Source organism: Canis lupus, chromosome 2 (genome assembly GCF_003254725.2).
Source record: "Canis lupus dingo isolate Sandy chromosome 2, ASM325472v2, whole genome shotgun sequence".
NCBI classification, from domain to species: domain Eukaryota; kingdom Metazoa; phylum Chordata; class Mammalia; order Carnivora; family Canidae; genus Canis; species Canis lupus.
In genome coordinates, this window is record NC_064244.1 from 77295829 (window position 1) to 77314563 (window position 18735).

The window sequence follows — 18735 nt, forward strand, 5'->3', positions numbered from 1 at the left end:
TCGTATCATCAAACATTCCCAACAGCCCAGTGAGGAAGGTGTTATTAGCTCGTTTGACAGCCAAGAAACAGGCTTGGAGATTTGGAATCACAGGGCGAAAAAATACACAGAGCTACCACCTGAGCCCCTGTCTGGTCCAAAGCTCTTCAACACTGGCTCCTCAGGATTAAAACTCGTGGCTTGGCTCTCAGTGTCCCAGTTCCTCTGCTGGGTGGTTGGTTCTAGGACGTTCGAGGACTGATGCCGATCACAGGCTTGGAGATCCACAGCCAGAAGCCCTGTTCTGATCTAATGCTTGAGGAGAAGGAGGGGGCCCAGGGGAACTGGGCCCCAGGGCGCCTTTTGGGGGTTTGTGCAATTAAGCACAGGCAGGCCAGGCAGGCCCTGAGAGGTCATGCGAGCCATGGCTTCTCAAATCCTCTTGACAGCAACCCACAAAATATAATAGATTTTATGCCTTGACCCAGTTAGCCCCCCCAACACACACACACACACACACACACACACACACTCACAACAGAGACACAATTTGCTGAAGCAGCACTTTACTGTTTGTGATACATAAACACATATAAGCACACACACACGACACACACGCACGTCATATGCAACCCTCTAAACTGATTTCATGACTCACTCATGGGCCATGGCTACAGGGGAAATTATCCACCAAACCTGCTCTTGTAAAAGGGGAAGGGAGCTGCCCAAGGTCATCCAAGATGCGTGCAAAGTCAGGACCAGAACCTCATATCTAGTTCCCAATACTTCTCATTTCCCCAATTTATAGAATGTTAACTCAGTTCAGCGTAGACCAGGTATTTGGATGGTTTGGGGTACAGAGTACCTACAGCCACCTACTTCTCTGAGTGCTGGGGAGGCATCTGAAGCACGGCGGTGCCTTTGGGTCACGGCTGTGGCCGTCGGTTCTCACTGAGCCAGTGGGAGTCTCCGTGGCCAGCCGCCCCCCTTCCCCAAAACCAGGTTTTCTGTATTGACCTGATTCTGACTCTGGGCTGTGGTTCCCAAGAAGATGCAGATGTGAGCCCTGCTTGTTCCCTGGTGTCTCTGCCCTGGTGTCACTGCAGTGCCAGCGAGGCACAGACCCTGCTCCCGGTGAGTTCAGGCTCTGGATCTGCACAGTCCCAGGGGTTCAAGTCCCCACTCTGCCCTTCTCGGGTTGTGTGGCCGAGGTTCCATGCTCGGCCTCCATCTGCTCACCCATTAAGCTGGATAATTACACCTGCCTGTCGGGCTGTTGGGAGGACAAAGCGACATAAGCCGGAGGAGTCCCTGGCACGTGGCAGGCAGGTGGTAACTGGTAGCTTTCACGGTCATCATTACCGATAAGGAAAAAAGCAACTCACAGGTAAAGGAGAGGGGGCAACATCCCAGAAGGGAGGAAACAGCGAGAAGAGAGGCAGAGCGGAACACACAGGCAAGACAGGAGGAGTAGAGGTTTGGGGAAGTGGGGAACAATTGGGAGACCAAGTGCAAGGGCAGTGCAGCTGGCAGCAGAAAGTGCTAGAACGTCAGGCTGAAGAACTTGGCAATGAGGGGCACCCGGGTGGCTCAGCGGTTGAGCGTCTGCTTTTGGCTCAGGGCGTGATCCCGGGGTCCTGGGATCGAGTCCCACATCGGGTTCCTGGCAGGGAGCCTGCTTCTCCCTCTGCCTGTGTCTCTGCCTCTCTCTCTGCATCTCTCATGAATAAATAAATAAAATCTTAAAAACAAAAAAGAACTTGGCAACGGGGAGCCACTGGAAGCCTTAGAGGAAGGGAGCGCCTGTAGAGGTACAGTTGGAGTATGTGAAAGAAAGGATGGACCGAGGACCAGCAAACCTCCACCAGGACTTGAGTTATGCCATAGTCGTGGGCTTTCTGAATTAAGCAGGGAAGGGCGTTGTCACCATCCTGAGAGGCCTCCAGCAGGCAGTGGGATTTCTGAGGCTCCCAAGGGAGGCTCTTGCCACCTGAGTGGGATAGGTTGGGTCTCTCTGACTGCCCCAGAGGTGAGCACTCTGGTTTCCTTCCCGAGCTGGTCCCGGGAGCAAGTGCCAGAAGATGTGCACATGTGACCAGAAGTTGGCCTTGTGTCGGAGCAGGTTCTGGACACACACAGCAGGCTGGAACCTCATTTCGAGAAAGCCATGCAGGTAGACCATGCCCCTGCTAGACACTGGGGCACCGAGCTGTCTCCCCTGGCCCCTGAGGAGGCCTGTCCCCTCACTTAGCGCTGGCCAGGCCAGGGAGGCATCAGGGACCAGGAGGCCAAAGGGACAAAGACAAGCCAGCTCTCGTCCAGACTGTACCAGCAGCCGCTGTGCTGCCCTTCCTCCTGCCCAGCTCCTCAGGCCTGTTTCCACTCTGGTCCGTGAACACCCTGGAGGCAGGGACTGTCTGGTTCACTCATCTGCCCATCCGGTCACTCATTCAGTCAACAAACACTTGTGAAGCACCTGCTGTGTGCCAAGCACACTGGTAGGCACCAGGAAGCCGGCTCTATCAATCAGGGTTTGATCGGAGCCTCGGAACTGCTAGGAGATCCCAACATATAAAATAAGGGACTTTTTTTTTTAATTTTATTTATTCATGAGAGACACAGAGAGAGAGAGAGAGAGGGAGACACAGGCAGAGGGAGAAGCAGGCCTCATGCAGGGAGCCCGACGTGGGACTCGATCCTGGGACTCTAGGATCCCGCCCTGGGCCGAAGGCAGCACTAAACTGCTGAGCCACCCGGGCTGCCCTAAAATAAGGGATTTTTGTGTGGATTTGGCTTCCATGATTGTGGAAGCCAGTTAAAAAAAAAAAAAAAAAAAAAAAGGCAAGCATTCTGTGAGATGCTGTTTCTTTTTCTGCTGGTGCTGCTGCCTGAAATCCTGTGGCCCAAGCGACAGGGCAATTGGACTGGCAGGGATGAGTGGAACCCACGAGATCAGCCCAGAATGCCCTTAACCATCTCATCACCTCCAACGGAAGGAGCCGAAACAGGTGGCCTGGCAGGACCTGGAGTGGCTGTGGCTCGGGTGCTCCCCAACACCCACACGGTGAGCCAGCAGATAAGGGCCCACACGCATCACCCGCGACAGCCTCTCATGCCCCGCTCCAACCCTGCTTGTAAAAATCCCACCACTCCTACTCCACATCTGCTTCCGCATCTCATGCAAACGTCTCCGGAGACCCACACCAGCCTGGAATTCTGCGGGGATGGAATTTCTGGGAAATGCAATTTCCTTGTAGCTAAAGGACACATGACAGATCCAGGACAGTGCACCCCTTGGGGGACCATGCAATTTCGAGAGATGAGCCCCCTGATGGGTCTCTTGTCACCCAAGAGTTGGTCAAATAACAGAGTCAAAGAGACCACCTCCTCCTGGGTTTTGGCGATTCCTGGATTTCATCATTTCCCCAGAGCTGTTCACTGCCATGACAGGGGTCCAGGGCAGCCTCCGTGGAGGACCTCAGTGGGGTCCCCCTCTACAGATGATGAAGCCAGAGCCCCTGCCAGACTAACAAGCCGGAGACGGCCTCTGCTATCCAAGGCAGTTAGAGCAGAGAGGAACCTGGCCCTCAGGTGGAATCCAGGGGATCCTCCTGAAAACCCCTATTATGGATGAACTCCCAAACTACCCCAGCTTCTGTTTCCTCTCTACGTGCGCTGGAGCTGAAGACAACGGGCTGGTAGTCAGGGCCCAGGGTTTAGAACCCGGATCTGAGATCTACCTCTAACTTCTGCTATTGCTGTGCTGTGTGGCTTTGGGAAAATCTCCCAACCTCTCTGCACCTCCATTTCCTGGTAGATAAATAAAAGTTCCCCAGAGGCCCCTCCAGCTCAAGCCCATCTCAGCCTGTGCTGTTGCTTTTGTAACCTCGAAGCTTCCCTTGTCCACAAATGCCTGCCTGTGCCTGTCTGAATGCAGGTGCCCTGGACTGGGACGCCCGGAGAGCACAGCCTGCACGCAGCCCCTCCTGCAGAACCCCAGCGGCAAGACAACCCCTGCCCGCCACCTGCCCCTGACAGGGCTGGGGTCTCTTCTCCATCATTCAGGAACTTTTAACTGGGGAGAAATGGCATCAAAGTGAAGCTTCTGACTCTCCCGTGTGCTTATTTCACATTGGACTTGGGGAACGGTTTTGATTAAAAAAAATTTTTTTTTTGAAGAGTAAATGGGACACATGAGCTCCATTCTATGCAACACAGTCAAATAGACTCAAGTCGGTATCACTTTTCTAAGGCACTAGTACATTCAAAGTCGTCTCATAAAATTACATTTTATTTTGAAAAATGTTCAGTGTTGGGAGTTTTTTTTAAATATAGATCCCATTTATCATGTGGTTATTTTGGGGTTTGTCCGCATAAGGAAGCCAAAGGTCCTTTCTTGGAAAGGACTCTCCTTTGTTTCAGAATGTGTGCTTTCTTCCCACAGTCTTGGTATTAGATCACCCTTTATTTTATGAATTGATAGATGAGGTGGGTTTTTTAGAATCCTTACGTGGCAAAAATAAACCCTTCCGCTGAACCCTATTTTTTTAAAAAAATGTCCTGCTCTGCGGAATTCCAGAACCTCAGCATGCCCGTGTCAGCAGCAAGATGACCTCCAGGATTACCCACTCTACATTGCAAGAAACATTCTGGTTTCCTTTTTAAGGAAACTGGAAGTCACAGAGGTTCAGCAACAAGCCCGAGACCAGGCAGTCTAGAGAAGCTGGTGCTGGGATTTGAACGCAGGCCCTCTCTGGCCCGGAAGCCCAAGCTGGCATGATTGCCAAGCATCTTCTCCTCACCTCCTCAAGGAAGAATGGAACCCAGGTGCTTGGCCAGAGAGGACCCCATGGTGTAAGAAGATGAACCCTAAAGAAGGCTTGGATCCCAGAAAACCTATTTATGAATCCTCACCTTCTATTCCTGAGAGTCTCCGGTACCTTTGGGTCCAGTGCCCCAGTGGCAGAGGAAGAAGGGGTGCAAGGCAATCCCCAAGAGCAGAGACAAGTGCCCATGTGGTTTTATTTAAGAAGAGATTTTATTTAATATCTATATGGGGTTCATGTTGCTTTTACCTTGAGTAAAAATTCTCTAGAGGGTATAGGGCTAATCTGACTGCTGAAACTGAAAAGTAAATGCATCTTCCTGGAGAAGGAGCGCTGTCTTTGGGGCCCAGGGCGGACAGCTGGCCTGGAGCTAGGGGCGAGCTCCCTGCATCAGAGGGGCCGACTTCACGAGTCGGGGTCAGGGACCCTGACCTTACCAGGTCCTACGAGCAGAGTCACTCTCCTGGAACTCTGCGGAGTGTGAAGTGTGGCCAGGGGACTCCCCCAAGCCCCGTGGCCAAGACTGGGGGCCTCTCGCAGGAACCCAGCAGAGTTAGTGGGCTCTGTGTTGTAGGAGAAGGGGGCAAAAGTCCTGGTCAAGTAAGAGCTCCCTGAGGGCGACTAGGAGCAGAGGATGTTGGGGAAGTATTGGTAGTGAGGGTTGTAGCTTCTTAGGTTCCTCTTGAGGCAGTAGACGAGCTTCCGGTCACAGGTGCAGAGCTGCATCTGGCAGAGGGGCCCATATTCTGCAAACAGGACACCAAAGGCACAATGAGAAGGGGAACGGGGGCTCCACCAACACTGCCTCCTGGGCTTGCTTCTATCCTCAGCAGACTCCCCGGTCTGCGTCCTGCCCCGGGAGGCTCTCCGTCCGATGAGGGAGGCACAGCTTCCACACTGGGAAATGCACTGATCCTGATGGAAGCGGCCTAGCTGCTGCCCCGGGACAGGTTTTGACCCAGGGAGCACAGCCCCTGCCCTCTGGGAGTTCCCACCCAGTCTGACGGTAGAGACACGTTCTCTCCCTTTGGACGTTCCCACTCTGACGGTGGAGACAGGCCTCTGCCAGGGAGGAAGTCCAGTCCTCAAGGAGGAGACACTGGCCCCCAGAAGGAGTTTCGCGAACTCAGACGGACCTGAGCTTGAATCCCAGCTCTAGCCGTGCGCGCTGGCAAGGCTCTGAATTCTAGTTTCCTCACTCGTAAAATGGGAAGAACGAACACACTCCAAAAGGTATTTGGGGGAGCAAGTGAGAGGAAGCATGCAAAGCATTTGGCACCTGGGGAATGCTCCGCCTGCGAGGTTTCAGCCCTTCCCCAGAGGTCAGATATACCCACGATAATCCTGCCCCTGCTGCCCCTCCTGCCCCCAGCTCTGCCCTCCCAGATACGGGCCGGGCCGGCTGACCCCGGGGACAGCTGAGCTCAGAACCAGCAAAGACCCAGGCTCTATCAGTGGCCTGAAGGGGAAGCCCCAGCCTTACCACAGGTGACCAGTCCCTGTGCAAATCTGTATTTGTAGGACTGTGTCCGGATGTGGCAGCCTTTCTCCTCCAGCCGCCCGTAGCAGCGATCATGCACCCAACAGCACCTGCCAACGCAAGAGATGTAGATCCTGGACGGAAGGGGCACGTCACATTAGCGGGGGGCAGCTAGGTGGGTGCGCTCTGGCAAAGAGAGAATCTAGGGGTATGGTTGAGCACTTCTCTGCTCTTCCGCTGGGGCCCCTGCCACTGGCTAGTGGTTCACTCACCTCCTCTCTCCCTCGGGGTCACTGTGAGCCTACGTTTCCCAGCCTCACTTGTGAGTGGCTGTGGCCACACAACTAGGTTCTGGCGGGGGCATAATGGTCAGAAGTGATGTCCACCACTTCCAGACCTACCCATGAAACCCTCCCACACTGTCCTCTTCTTTCTCTCATTCCCTGTCTCTCAGATGGATGGAGACGACCCAGCAGAAGACTCTGAGGGCACAGGGGATGGCAGAGCCACAAGATGGAAGGAACCTGGGTCCGGACATTAATATGTGAGTCACAAGGAACTGTGATGTGAGCAAAAAATAAACTTCCAGTGTGTTAGGTGTGGAAGATGGCACTTTTTAAAAGTTGATTTATAGAAAAATAGAGAAGTGGTATAGAGTGTTCCTTTGTACCCCACACCCAGTTTTTCCCATTATCAACATCTTCTATTAGGTGTTACAATTAACAAACCGATATTGATATCATAGATTAAATAACTAATCAGCTAAATCATGATGCACCACTATTGATTCCTTAATTGTAAAAAGTCCCTAGTTTATTTAGATTTGCTTAGTTTTTACTTAATGTCCTTTTCTATTTAAGGATCCTATCCAGGACACCTCATTACACTTAGTTGTCAAGTCTCTTTAGTCTCCTCTTGGCTGTGACAATATCTCACATTTTCCTTGTTTTTGATGACCTTGACAGTTTTGAGGAGAGCCGGGCTCGTATTTTGTAGGATGGCTCTCTATGGGATTTGTCTGATGTTTTTCTCATGATAAGACTGGGGCTATGGGTTTATCTTGCTGCTCTAATCACTCTAGCTTTGGCCACTGGGAGCCCTTCCAGTTGGCTCTTGTGCTCCCTGACCTATCCCTATCTATGCGGGAGGTGGTTCTTTTGAATACTTCCTTATCTTTTGGGCTCACATGAAACTCCAGGCTCCTCCTATATATTTTCTGTCCTGGTCCTAGAATCAGCCATGTCTCCAAGGAGCCTTGGTTCATTGTTTTGGAGAATGGTGTTAGAGACCAGATCTGGGCACTGGAAGTTGCTTATTGCTCCTGGATGTTGTTTCTTCTAGGTCCTCTCAGCTGAGAGAGCAAAAACTGTGTCCATATTAACCCATGTTAGTAAATACATCTGTACCTATTTCTGTATGTAACTACCTGCCTCTATATTAAGCTAAACAAGAGTTCATACTGACATCTCCACCTCTAATCCATCACCGCAGGGAGAGAACTCCCCTTCCAGCAGTGGAAAACTTGGCTCCCGCCATCTCCCATCCACTTGCCTCATGGCCCCATTCCATTATCCACATCAGGTATCTCAGAATTTCCCAAAGTACAATCTCTTTTGCTCACATGTTCTAGAACTTTGACACTTCCCAATCAAGAAATGGAATCTAGGTCCCTTTCCTCTCAATGCCTTTGTGACTGCCTCCACCAAGTGACACCATAGAATTTCTGAGGCTAGACCCTTTTGCCCTGCAACCTTGGGACACTCACTCTTAGGGAATCCAGCAGTCACTGTGCTGTGGGGAAGTCCCAACAGCCTTGGAGAGGCCTAAGTGAGAGGAACCGAGCCCCCCAACCCCTCTCTAGCCTCAGCTGAGCTTCCAGCCAGCAGCCAGCCACGAGAGTGAGCCATCTGGAAACTGGATGGTCCGGCCTCATTCAAGCTGCCCAAGTTGAAGCCAGGGGTAGGGGTGGGGGGGTGGGGGGCAGGGACAAGCCATCCTGCCAAGCCCTACCCAAAGGGCCAATTCTGAGCAAAATAAATGATCATGCTCACTCTAAGCCATTACATTTTGGGGTGATGTGTTATGTAGCAATAGAACAACTGACACATTAGGTTACTGAGAAGTTACTAGATGTCTCTTGAGCAAGTCAGCTAACCTCCCTGGCACGCAGTTTTCTTGCCAATAAAGTGGCACTTTGATACTCCTCTTCCAGAACTGACGCGGAATTATGTGAGATAATGCGGGTGCAGAGGCTGAGTGCAAAGGATAATCATGATGACCAGCTCACCAATCGGTGCCATCTTTGGGGGTCCCCCGACCGCCCCAGCCACAGTAGCAGCCATAGAAGCCATAGTTCGTCAGGGCGCTCTTCCCAGTCACCTTCTCAATCATAGACTTGAGGTCCAGCAAGCCTCCTGGCACAGCACGCACACCTGGAAGGCAGACCACGGCTCTGGGTGAACACACTTGCCCCACATGAACCTGCCCCTTCTCCTGCCCTGCGGCTTGCGGAAACCCGGGTGTCTCCTCCTTATTCTCCCCATTAGTGGGACAGGACCGAGAAAGGGGAGGGCATGCAGAAGAGCTACAAGTCTGGACTCGGAGAATGTGAGAACATGGGTTCAAATCCTGCCTCTGCTGCTCATTCTCAGCACAATGTGTCACTTCATCTCTTAAAGCCTCCGCCTCTTCGTCTGCAAATGGGGGTGAGAGGCTAAAGTGAGTGCCTACATTTTGGAGCTATTCTGAGGGTTAAAATGAGAGGACATGTGTGAATTTTGAGCACAGCGGCAGACACATAGTGAATGACTGAGAAATATTAAGTGTAATTAATATGGTAGCTGTAGGAAGCAGGCAGACAGGTGCTTCCTGTCTCTCCTGACGATGGGCACCTCCCTCCCCGCAAATAACACCATCTAGAACATCAGGCCCAGAACCTTTAGCAGGGTGGGATCCTCCCAGATCATAGAAGCCAGCTACCTCACCTTCCAGATTGGGAGACAATAGTTTGGAAGGAAAGGTTCAGGGTTTCACAGGGAGCCAGGGACTCCCTCCTCCCACTAGGCTTCCCACCCTCGGTGAGTCTCAGGGATCTGGCAAGACATCAGAGATTAGGACAGCTGTTGGGGGTTGTGTACATGGTCATGGGGCTCCCCTGTGCTGTGCATTTACCTCCAGCTGGGAGATGGCAGCAGGTAGGGCGTGTGTTGAAAACCCAGGCCAGGGATGCCTGGGTGGCTCAGTGGTTGAGCACCTGCCTTTGGCTCAGGGCATGATCCAAGGGTCCTGGGATCGACTCCCACATCAGGCTCCCCACAGGGAGCCTGCTTCTCCCTCTGCCTGTGTCTCTGCCTCTCTCTGTGTCTCTCATGAATAAATAAATAAAATCTTTTTTAAAAGGAAGGAAAAGAAAGAAAGAAAAGAAAAGAAAAGAAAAAAGAAAAGAAAAAGAAAAGAAAAAGAAAAAGAAAAAGAAAAAGAAAAAGAAAAAGAAAAAAAAGAAAAGAAAAGAAAAGAAAAAGAAAAGAAAAGAAGACCCAGGCCAGCCTCAGCAGAGAATGACCCAGGAACCACGGGATGGAATAGTTACTTATGAGGGTCTAGTTTTTCATTTGGGCCTCATTTTGTTTTGTTTTGCACCAAAGTAAAAAATATGCTTCTCACATTTGCAAGCCACATTTGGTCCACGTCACACAATCACCTCTCTACCTATCACCATCTAAAATCATGCCACAGCCCCACCAGTTGGCTAAATGTCATCCCGTGTCACAGATGAGGAGACAGAGGCTCAGAGAGGCAAAGGCTCTTGCTGATGCCCACATAGGAAGTGCAGAGCCGAGATTCAAGATCAAGTCTCAACAACCTCCAAGACTAGCCTCCTTTCCACTACTCTACTGTTCCTGGGGATAGAAGGTCACAAGTTCAGAGGTCATGGGACCAGCACTTACAACAAGCCAGTAACCAAGCCAGTGTGAGAAGGCCGTTCATCTCCAGGGTTCTGGAAGAGAAAATGCATCCCATGACATGCCTCTCAGGAGACGCATCCGGACCCCACCCCTGGGTTCCCGCCAGGCCTCACCCTCTCCTGTTGGGCAGCACAAAGGCGACCTTAGTTGGAAAAGGGGCAAAAACCTCAAGGAGTTGATCCTGGGGGGTCCCTTGGAGCCAAAGAGCACTCGTGGGGTATGGTCCCCAGTAGAGGCAGGAGTGGACTTTCCCACCACAGATGCCCCAGCACAACTGCCCCCTCCGCAGGCAATGGCTAAAATAGGCAGAGGTTTCCTAATGGAGATTTGGTGGCACAGGCGACAGGCAGGAATTGACACAAGCTGGACGTGGCCCTTAATGAAGGACGCAAGGACCAAGTAGGGAGGAAAGAAGCCAGGATGGAGGGAGTGATGGGGTCAGGGTGGGAGGCAGAGGGAAGCAGATGATGCTAAGTCCTCTGTTCTTTCATCTCTCGGCCCTGGCTGCCGGTTGTCAAGGATGTTTGACCTGCTGGTGTCTGGGGGGGGAGGGGGTGCCAGAAGCGAGGCGGCTTCACCCCTCTGTCCCAGCACCGAGAGTAGGGCCTGGCCCGGAGTGGGGCCTCCGGAAGGAAGCACCAGCAGCCCCATGTAAGCAGCCTTCAGGGCCTTGCTGTGGCTTTGTGGGTCCCGGGCACTTTCGCCTTCATGGGCCCCTTCCTCCAAAAAAAAAAAATTATTTTAAGTTATATCTTACAACTGTGTTGGTATGGAAACAAATATGATCCAGGCGGGATGTAGTATGATATATCCATTACGATTCTATTCATTTTTTTCCCCTGATTCTAAAACAATTAGATTTAAAACATTTCTATGAGCTCCAAGTACTGTGTCTACGTAAAGAATAAGTCAACCCTGGGTATTCATGAGGGCTCCCAAGAGTAGATATCACTGCTCCCATTTTTCCCAGCAGAGAAATGGAGGATCAAAGACCTCATGGAACTTGCCAGAAGCCAGGCAGCTTGTAAGAAGTGGAGGAAGGGTTCAACCCCAGGCCTGTGCACCTCTCACTGCCCAGCACAGCCTCCCTTCTCTGAGGGGTGACTTGCCTTTGAGCCTCGGAGCTCTACTCCGCGGGCCTGGAGACCCCAGCTTCCCTCTCCAGCACCTGCCTTCGGCAAACACATGAATCACCGGCCTTGACTCCCGAAAAATCACACCCAGGAGGCAGAGGAAATTCCATGCGGCTTGGGCCAGCGCCTGATTCTAACTTGGCCTCTCGGGGGTTCCTTACCGGTGCTGTCTGCTTCCCTTCCCTCTCTGGATCCCAAGGTCCGTGTTTATCCACAGCTGCTCAGCGGCTGATGGTCTGCCAAGGTTCCCCCGTCGGTGCCCGGCTGTCTCTGATCCCTGGGTTCAGTGGTCACTCGTGCGACGCTCTGCCCCGAGCCCCTGGCACCCCCGGGCCCTGGCTCCAAGCACAACACCTCCGCTCCCCGGGGCTCCGGCTGCGGGCGGGCCTCTCCGTGCTGCCCTTTGTCCAGCAGCTCCTCTGAGTTCCAAGAACATTCCTGAGGGTTCTGTCCACCCGTGGCCTCGCCTCGGGGGCTCCAACCGACCAGGGGACATGGCTCCAGACCCTACCCCTTCCACACCGGTCATCCCCGGCCTCTTCTCAGAGCCACAACAGGAGGAAGAGGCCAGCCGCCAAGCCCGGGCACCCGCAGTGTGCCAGGATCTGTCCCCTGTCTCTGTAAGCCTGCCGGGCACCCTGGCAGGTGGCGGTTGTTAGACCTGCTGCTACCGTGTCTGTCCCTTCCATACTCATTTGTTGAACGAGGGGAGGGTAGTTGTTGATCTCACAGATGGAGAAACTGAGGAAGGGGAGGTGAGCTGCCCAACTGTGCAGCCCAGGGCTGCGGACCTACTCTGCTCCACTGCCAGCCCCTGTGTACTATTCGTGGGGTACCTTTTCCGTATTTGATGAGACTTTGATGTCCCATGGGGACCTTTGAGGGGGGTGCTGGGAAGACACAGCCCCTCCCAGGAGTAGCTAATTCCTAGCGATAACAAAACTCCCCAGGGACAAGGCTTTCTTATGTGCAAACCAGCCAGTCCCGAACTTGCCCCCCAACCCCCTGTCTAACTCTCCTGCTCCCAGCCAATCTCTCCCCTGCCCTAAATCACCCCAGGGCCAGAAGCAGACTGCTAGGGACCTAGGGACCCACCACCCCTGCAGCCTGGAGTCTGCGGAAATCCTCCGAGCTGGTCAGGCCCAAGATGTTTGCCCCCTGCCTGGCCTTTCCCACAGAAAACACAAGAGAGGCTCCGGGCACAGTTTGGCTCTCGTTTCTTCCACCTCCGGATCAACAACCCCGGTGCTTCCCCGTGTGGCCCCGCACGGTGTGACCCCACATGTGTGGCGTGTCCCCTTCTCCCAGAAACTGTAAGTCACAGACTGTCTTCTCCATGGCAACCAGCTCCTGGCCTTACCGTACCTGCCTGAATCGAACCAAAATCCCAGGCGCATTTCTGAGCACCTTGGGCCGGGGCCGTCGGTGCAGGGAACAGCATGAGGCCCCATGGAAGGGGGCTCCGAGAAAGATTGCAGAGAGGTCTCAGCGAGGAGGTGACAGAAGCAGGGACACAGCCAACTTAGGGGCTGGAAAGTGGCCCATCGGTGGAGCTCAGAGCCGGCCCCCAGGAGAAGGATGTGGGATTGGCTATTTTTATCAAGCAACCACAGAGGGCAATGAGCACGGCGGCGAGATAATTTTGGAGTAAAGTGGTGGCTGAGGTCATGGGAGGTGGAGAGAGTGGAGACAGACAGCCTAACGGAAGCATGAAAGAGTGGGGGCCAGGAGTGGCTGGGTCCCTGGAGGGACAGAGCCCCCCCCCCCCGCCTCCATGCTCCAGGACCCCCAGGTCAGATCTCCGGCCACAGGGGACGGACAGCATCAAGCCCGCTGCACAACAGGCACACGAGAGACCTCCCCTCCATCTGGGGGGGAGGCTCTGGGGGGGTCAGGGGCCTCCTCTCCCAGCCCCTCTCCCTCCCTGCACCCTGCACACCCCCACACCTCCAAGCCAGGCAGTCCCCAGATGCGGTTCCTCACCAGGGAGCCCTTCTCTCCGCCCCGCTGCAGGAGAGGCAGGCGCTGGGCCCACGGGTTTTAAAGGCCTCTCTGCCCGCCTCCCACGTCCTGCCTGGGCCGCCTCCAGGCGTCCGATGTCTCACATAGGAGCCCTGCTTCTCCCCCCGAGACCCCAGGGGACTCTCTGCCTCTCTGTGTTCTAAAGCAGCGATTCCCTGAGCGTGTCACAGTTCCTCGGGTGAGTTCCAGGAGAGACACAGAGGAGGGTCTGGCCTGGGCCACCCATGGTCCAGGGTTCCCCACCAGGGACCGGAGAGCTGGAATCCCCCTCCAGGGCAGCCCCCCTCCCCCTGCCACTGCGTGTCTCTATCGAGCCCTCCAGCCCACGGCTCCTCCGTTGGGCTCGACTCTGGGGCAGCCAGGTGGCCCCCCCCAACTCTGTCCTCGCCCTCTTCCTGTTGTTCCTCACCTGCCAACCCTCTCCGTCCACGCTGCCGGGTTCCTGGGGTGGGGAGACCCTGGAGCCCGTGAAGCCCCACTCTGGGGATGTTGTGAAATGTCCCTGGAGCTGGCACCTCCCTTTTGGCACCTGAACTCCTTACGGAATTCCTGCATTCCTTCCCTCTGGGAAGGAGAGCCCACCAGGCTGGCAGTGGGAGCCACGCCGGCTGGAGTCCCCACTCAGCCACCCAGGAGCTGTGTGACTCCGGACAAGTCACCACACCTCTGTTTGTTCCTGTGATCCAGGAGAATAATGACTCCCGGCCGCCCCAGAGGCCCACGATGAGGCACCTGCTGTGTGAAATAAGGCCGGGGGGCACCTGGCTCAGTGGGTGAGCATCTGCCTTTGGCTCAGGGCTTGATCCCGGGCTCCTGGCATGGAGCCTGCTTTTCCCTCTGCCTCTCCGTGTCTCTCGTGAGTAAATAAATAAAAAAAGACTTTTTAAAAATAAATAAAATAAGGCCAAATGGGGAGGTGCGTGGTGCAGGGGGTCGACATCACATAATGTAGATGAGCTTCAGGCTGCAAGTGCAAGCTACATCTCCTCCGGGCTGGCTGTGCCCGGCCTGCCTCACAGAGTCCTTGTTAGGATAAAGCGAATGAGCGCATTTATGACAGAGCAGTGGCCAAACAATGCCAGTAAGTAAATGAAGAGTAACCTTCTAGCGTGTCTTGAGGAGCACAGACAACCGTTATTAGGCTCTGTTCTCCACTCTCTCCATCCCGAGCCCCGCCCGTCCCTGACCCCCCTGTGCACACACTTTTCTGAGATGTGCGTGTGAGCTCCTTCTCCTCCCCCTTGGCTTCTTTTCTCCCCTCACGGCAAACTTAGGAGCCCTTCTCCTCCTGAGACCTAATGGCTGGGCACCCCACAAAACCCTGTGAGCCCCAGTTCTATACAGAAAGTACCTACTAGTGTCTCCTACATGCAAGATGCCAGTGGGGTTGGGGTCCATCGTGAACAAGACAGAGGTCCGGCCCCCCACACTTGCCCTCGGGTTCAGGGGACAGATAGTAAAGCACCAAGTAAATCCACGATACGTCCCTGGGTGGGGGGGGATCTCCTCTCTATTCTGTATCAACTTTTCTCCTTCCCCACCAGGTCCTTCCTCCGCCTACAGACACTCACAGGCCTCACCATCCTAAACCAAACAAGAGGAAATGTCCCTGCCTCCTCAGACCTGTCTCTCCAGATTTTTTTTCCCCTCTCAAAGCCACATTTCTGGACAGAGAAGCCTCCAGCTGCTCATCACCCACTTCCATCCAAACACTCTGCCACCTGAACCCGCCGCTGTGTCCCTGCACGGGCTCCCAGGGATCCCCCCAAACTTGGGCTTCACCCCACGACCCTCTCCCTCTCCAGCCTTGCGAGGCCACACTCGGCCATCCGTCCTCCGCAGCTCACCCCCACCTCCATCCGGCCCCCACATGCGGGGTCTGCCCCCCGAGTCTGCTCCTCTCTTTCTCTCCCCCTCTCCTGGGGTGAGCTCGGCCGAGTTCCGGGATTGAGGGCTCATTTTATGCAGATATCCAGAGGCTAGCCCGGCCAAGCAGAACCTGGCATGAGCTTTGACACAACAGTGTCACTCCCTGAACAAACGGTTGAGTACTGGAAGGAGGAGGAGGTTCGGTGCCAGGTCCAAGAGTCTGGGCTTCACGTCAGACAGAACTGGATTCATATCTAGGTGTCACCTCCGACTACCGGTGTCCCCTGGCCTCCTCGAGTCTCGCTTTTACCACCATCTGTAGACCAGGACAGTGATGGAACCGGCTTCATTCTAGAGTTGTGATCACTCAATGAAGCGATGCAGACAGAGAGGCTCAGCACAGTGCCCGGCACCCCATGGGTGCTCGGGAATCATAACTGTTATAAATATCAATGCTGTATGTCACTGCACTAAACTGAGAGCCCCCCGAGGGTAGGCACTGCGTCTGCTTCACCTCTGTACTCCTGGCACTTGGCACACAGTAGGTGCTAAGTTAGGTTTGCCGAGCGAATGCATGATGACTCTGGCTCTAGCTTCATACCCATGGCCCCAGCCCACACTTCAAATATAATAATTAAATATATATGTACAATCATTACAATCCAAATACCTGCCACGTAGGGTAGCTCAGTGTCCTGCAGGAACCCCAGGACCAAACTCATCGTCTCCCCCACAGCCCAGCCCCTGTCAACTCCCCTCTCCCCAGTAAGGGATCCAGTCATTCACACTCCAGGGATTAAATTGTCCCGACCACATCCACCCCCATTGAGTAGAAGACTCTTGAGGGCAGGATCCTTCTCTGATTCATTTCTGACCCCAGCACCTGGAGCAACATCTGACACCTGGTAGGCCCTCAAGAAATATCTGTGTAATAAATTAATCCTCTCATAATCATGCTTGTTCTCCGGCACTTGCTGTGTCCATTTTCTACAGGCTCGTCAGAGCTGAAGCCCCACTGAGGGCAGCCAGACACACTTGGACACCCTCTCCTCCCGAGACCAGAGCTGCCGAAGTGCTCTCGGCCTCATCAGAGGAGGATCTGCTGCCCCCCAGGAGGCTGGCACATAGAGCAGGATTGCCTAGAGCTCACTGGCAGGTGGGCCATATGGAGGCCCCCTGACTCCTCCCTCCACAAGAAGCTTGCTGATCTCTGGAATGTTGTAGAACTCATCACACATCTAGCCTCTTCCAGCACTTCCAAGTGGAGGGAGTTTCAAGGCTGACCAATTGGGAAGGAAGGAGAGAGGAACTCCATACTGTGCCGCCGGCACAAGGCAAGTTCACCGATGGGGATCTTGAATCCTCACAAAATCTTAGAGGGCATCGGGACCCCATTCTAAGTAAGGAAACTGAGGGGCAGATGTTAGGTGGCCTACAGAAGGCAGACCCGCAACCTAAAGCCTGGCCTGTCACCCCAGGTCCACGTTCTTGCCACTCCACAAAGAGATTGACGCCCAATAAAGATCTAAGGATTGTGATTTTCACAGGACCCCTGACCAAAGTGTCACATGACTTCCTCATACTCTAGATGGAGAAGTGAAAGCTGAGCTATAGTCAGAGCTCATAATTCTCAATAATTGCTTAATGAGTGGAACTGGGTCTTTGGTTATAAACTTATAGCCCTGAGCTAAATGCAGCCCTAGGAAGTCCTATGCTTGTCCTACTCAGTGACTTTCAAAATGTTGAAATCAGTTGGTAACGTGGAAGTATTAAGAGATCTCAGACAGGGGATCCCTGGATGGTTCCGCGGTTTAGCGCCTGCCTTTGGCCCAGGGCGCAATCCTGAAGTCCTGGGGTCGAGTCCTGCGTCATGCTCCCGGCATGGAGCCTGCTCTCCCTCTGCCTGTGTCTCTGCCTCTGTGTGTGTGTGTGTGTCTCTCATGAATAAATAAATAAAATCTTTAAAAAAAAGAGAGAGAGAGAGAGAGAGAGAGATCTCAGACAAAAATCCAGATTTCCAGCTTCTCTCTTTCTTCTCTGGTGATCCCGGCTCTGGATTCCTACATGGCAACAGCTGGCCAGAGTGGAGAAGTACCTGCCCCCTTCAACTGGACACAAGTTTAGCTTTGCCCTGGTCTCCACCGCTCCTTATTGTCTTATCCCCCACGTGCTTCCTTGCTGCTCCCTGCCTGGAGCACCCTCTAGTGGCCTGTCCTAGAACTCAGGCTTGAGTCCTATCCTCTCCGCCCCGGCAGCACCAATGGGACAGCGAATGTGTCTTGAGAGCAGAGATCATCTCCTGTGCAAACCTGCGTTTCAGGTGCTGAGCTCAACGCCAAGCACATAGCAGTTGCTCAGTAAATGTACACTAAGGGCACCTGTCCCAGGACGAGGAGATCACGGAGGGCTTTCTAGAAGAAAAGGCACCTGCATTGAATCTTTAAAAGCAGGTTGAGGAAAAAGGAACCCTTGTACACTGTTGGTAGGAGTGTGAAATGGCACAGTTGCTGGAAAACAGCATGGTGATTCCTTCAAAAATTAGAGGTAGAATCACCATATGACCCAGCAGTCCCATCGGTGGGTATGTACCCAAAAATTTAAAGCAGGGTCTCTTGAGACGCCTGGGTGGCTCAGTGGTTGGGTGTCTGCCTTTGGCTCAGGACGTGATCCCGGGGTCCTGAGATCGAGTCCTGCATTGGGCTCCCTGCAGGAAGCCTGCTTCTCCCTCTGCCTGTGTCTCTGCCTCTCCCTCTATGCCTCTCTCATGAATAAATAAATAAAATCTTTAGAAAAAAATTTAAAGCTGGGTCTCAAAGAGATATCTGTACACTCGTGTTGATAGCAGCATTATTCACAACAGCTTAAGTGTGGAAACAACCCAAGGGTCTATCAACAAGTGAATGGATAAATAAAAGGCGGTATATACATCCTATATACATACAAGTGGAAGGTTATCCAGCCCTAAAAGGGAAGGAAATTCTGATGCTACAACTTGGCTGGACCTTGAGCGCATTACACGAAGTGAAATAAGCCAGTCATAAAAGCACAGATATTGTACAATTTCACTTTATAGGAGACACTCAGAGTAATCAACATCATAGAAACAGAAAATGGAATGGGGGTGGTGGTGCCAGGGGACAGGAGAAAGGATAGAGAGTTAGCTTTTAATGGGAACAGACTCTCAGCTTTACAAGATGAAGAGTTCTGGAGATGGATGGTGATGGTGGTTACACAACATCATAAATGTATTTAATACCACTGAACCGTACATTTAATATGGTTAAGATGGTAAATTTGAGGTTGTGTGTCTTGTACCACAATAAAAAAAAATAGAAAAAAGGGACACCTGGGTGGCTCAGCAGTTGAGCATCTGCCTGGGCGTGATCCTAGGGTCCTGGGATCGAGTCCACATCGGGCTCCCTGGGGGAGCCTGCTTCTCCCTCTACCCGTGTCTCTGCCTC

The 18735-nt window shown here is 53.2% G+C and overlaps 1 protein-coding gene across 13 annotated transcripts in view; it reads right to left on the reverse strand.

The window, feature by feature from the left end:
* Positions 1-4998: 4998 nt before the first annotated feature.
* Positions 4999-18735, reverse strand: part of LOC112660242 (phospholipase A2 group V) — an 18783-nt gene continuing 5046 nt past the window's right edge. The window contains exons 1-7 of one of the 13 annotated variants that reach the window (XM_049106409.1): positions 13331-13563; positions 11545-11802; positions 11360-11418; positions 10233-10282; positions 8573-8717; positions 6289-6395; positions 4999-5551 (exon numbers count right to left, since the gene is read on the reverse strand). In XM_049106409.1, the coding sequence (XP_048962366.1) occupies positions 5427-5551; positions 6289-6395; positions 8573-8717; positions 10233-10272 (417 nt within the window). In that variant the 5' untranslated portion in view covers positions 10273-10282; positions 11360-11418; positions 11545-11802; positions 13331-13563 and the 3' untranslated portion in view covers positions 4999-5426. Of the gene's footprint in view, positions 5552-6288; positions 6396-8572; positions 8718-10232; positions 10283-10779; positions 11298-11359; positions 11517-11544; positions 11803-12748; positions 13145-13330; positions 13564-13814; positions 14049-18735 lie in introns of those variants that run through there. The other 12 variants (XM_049106395.1, XM_049106391.1, XM_049106389.1 and 9 more) reach the window with 12 other exon arrangements.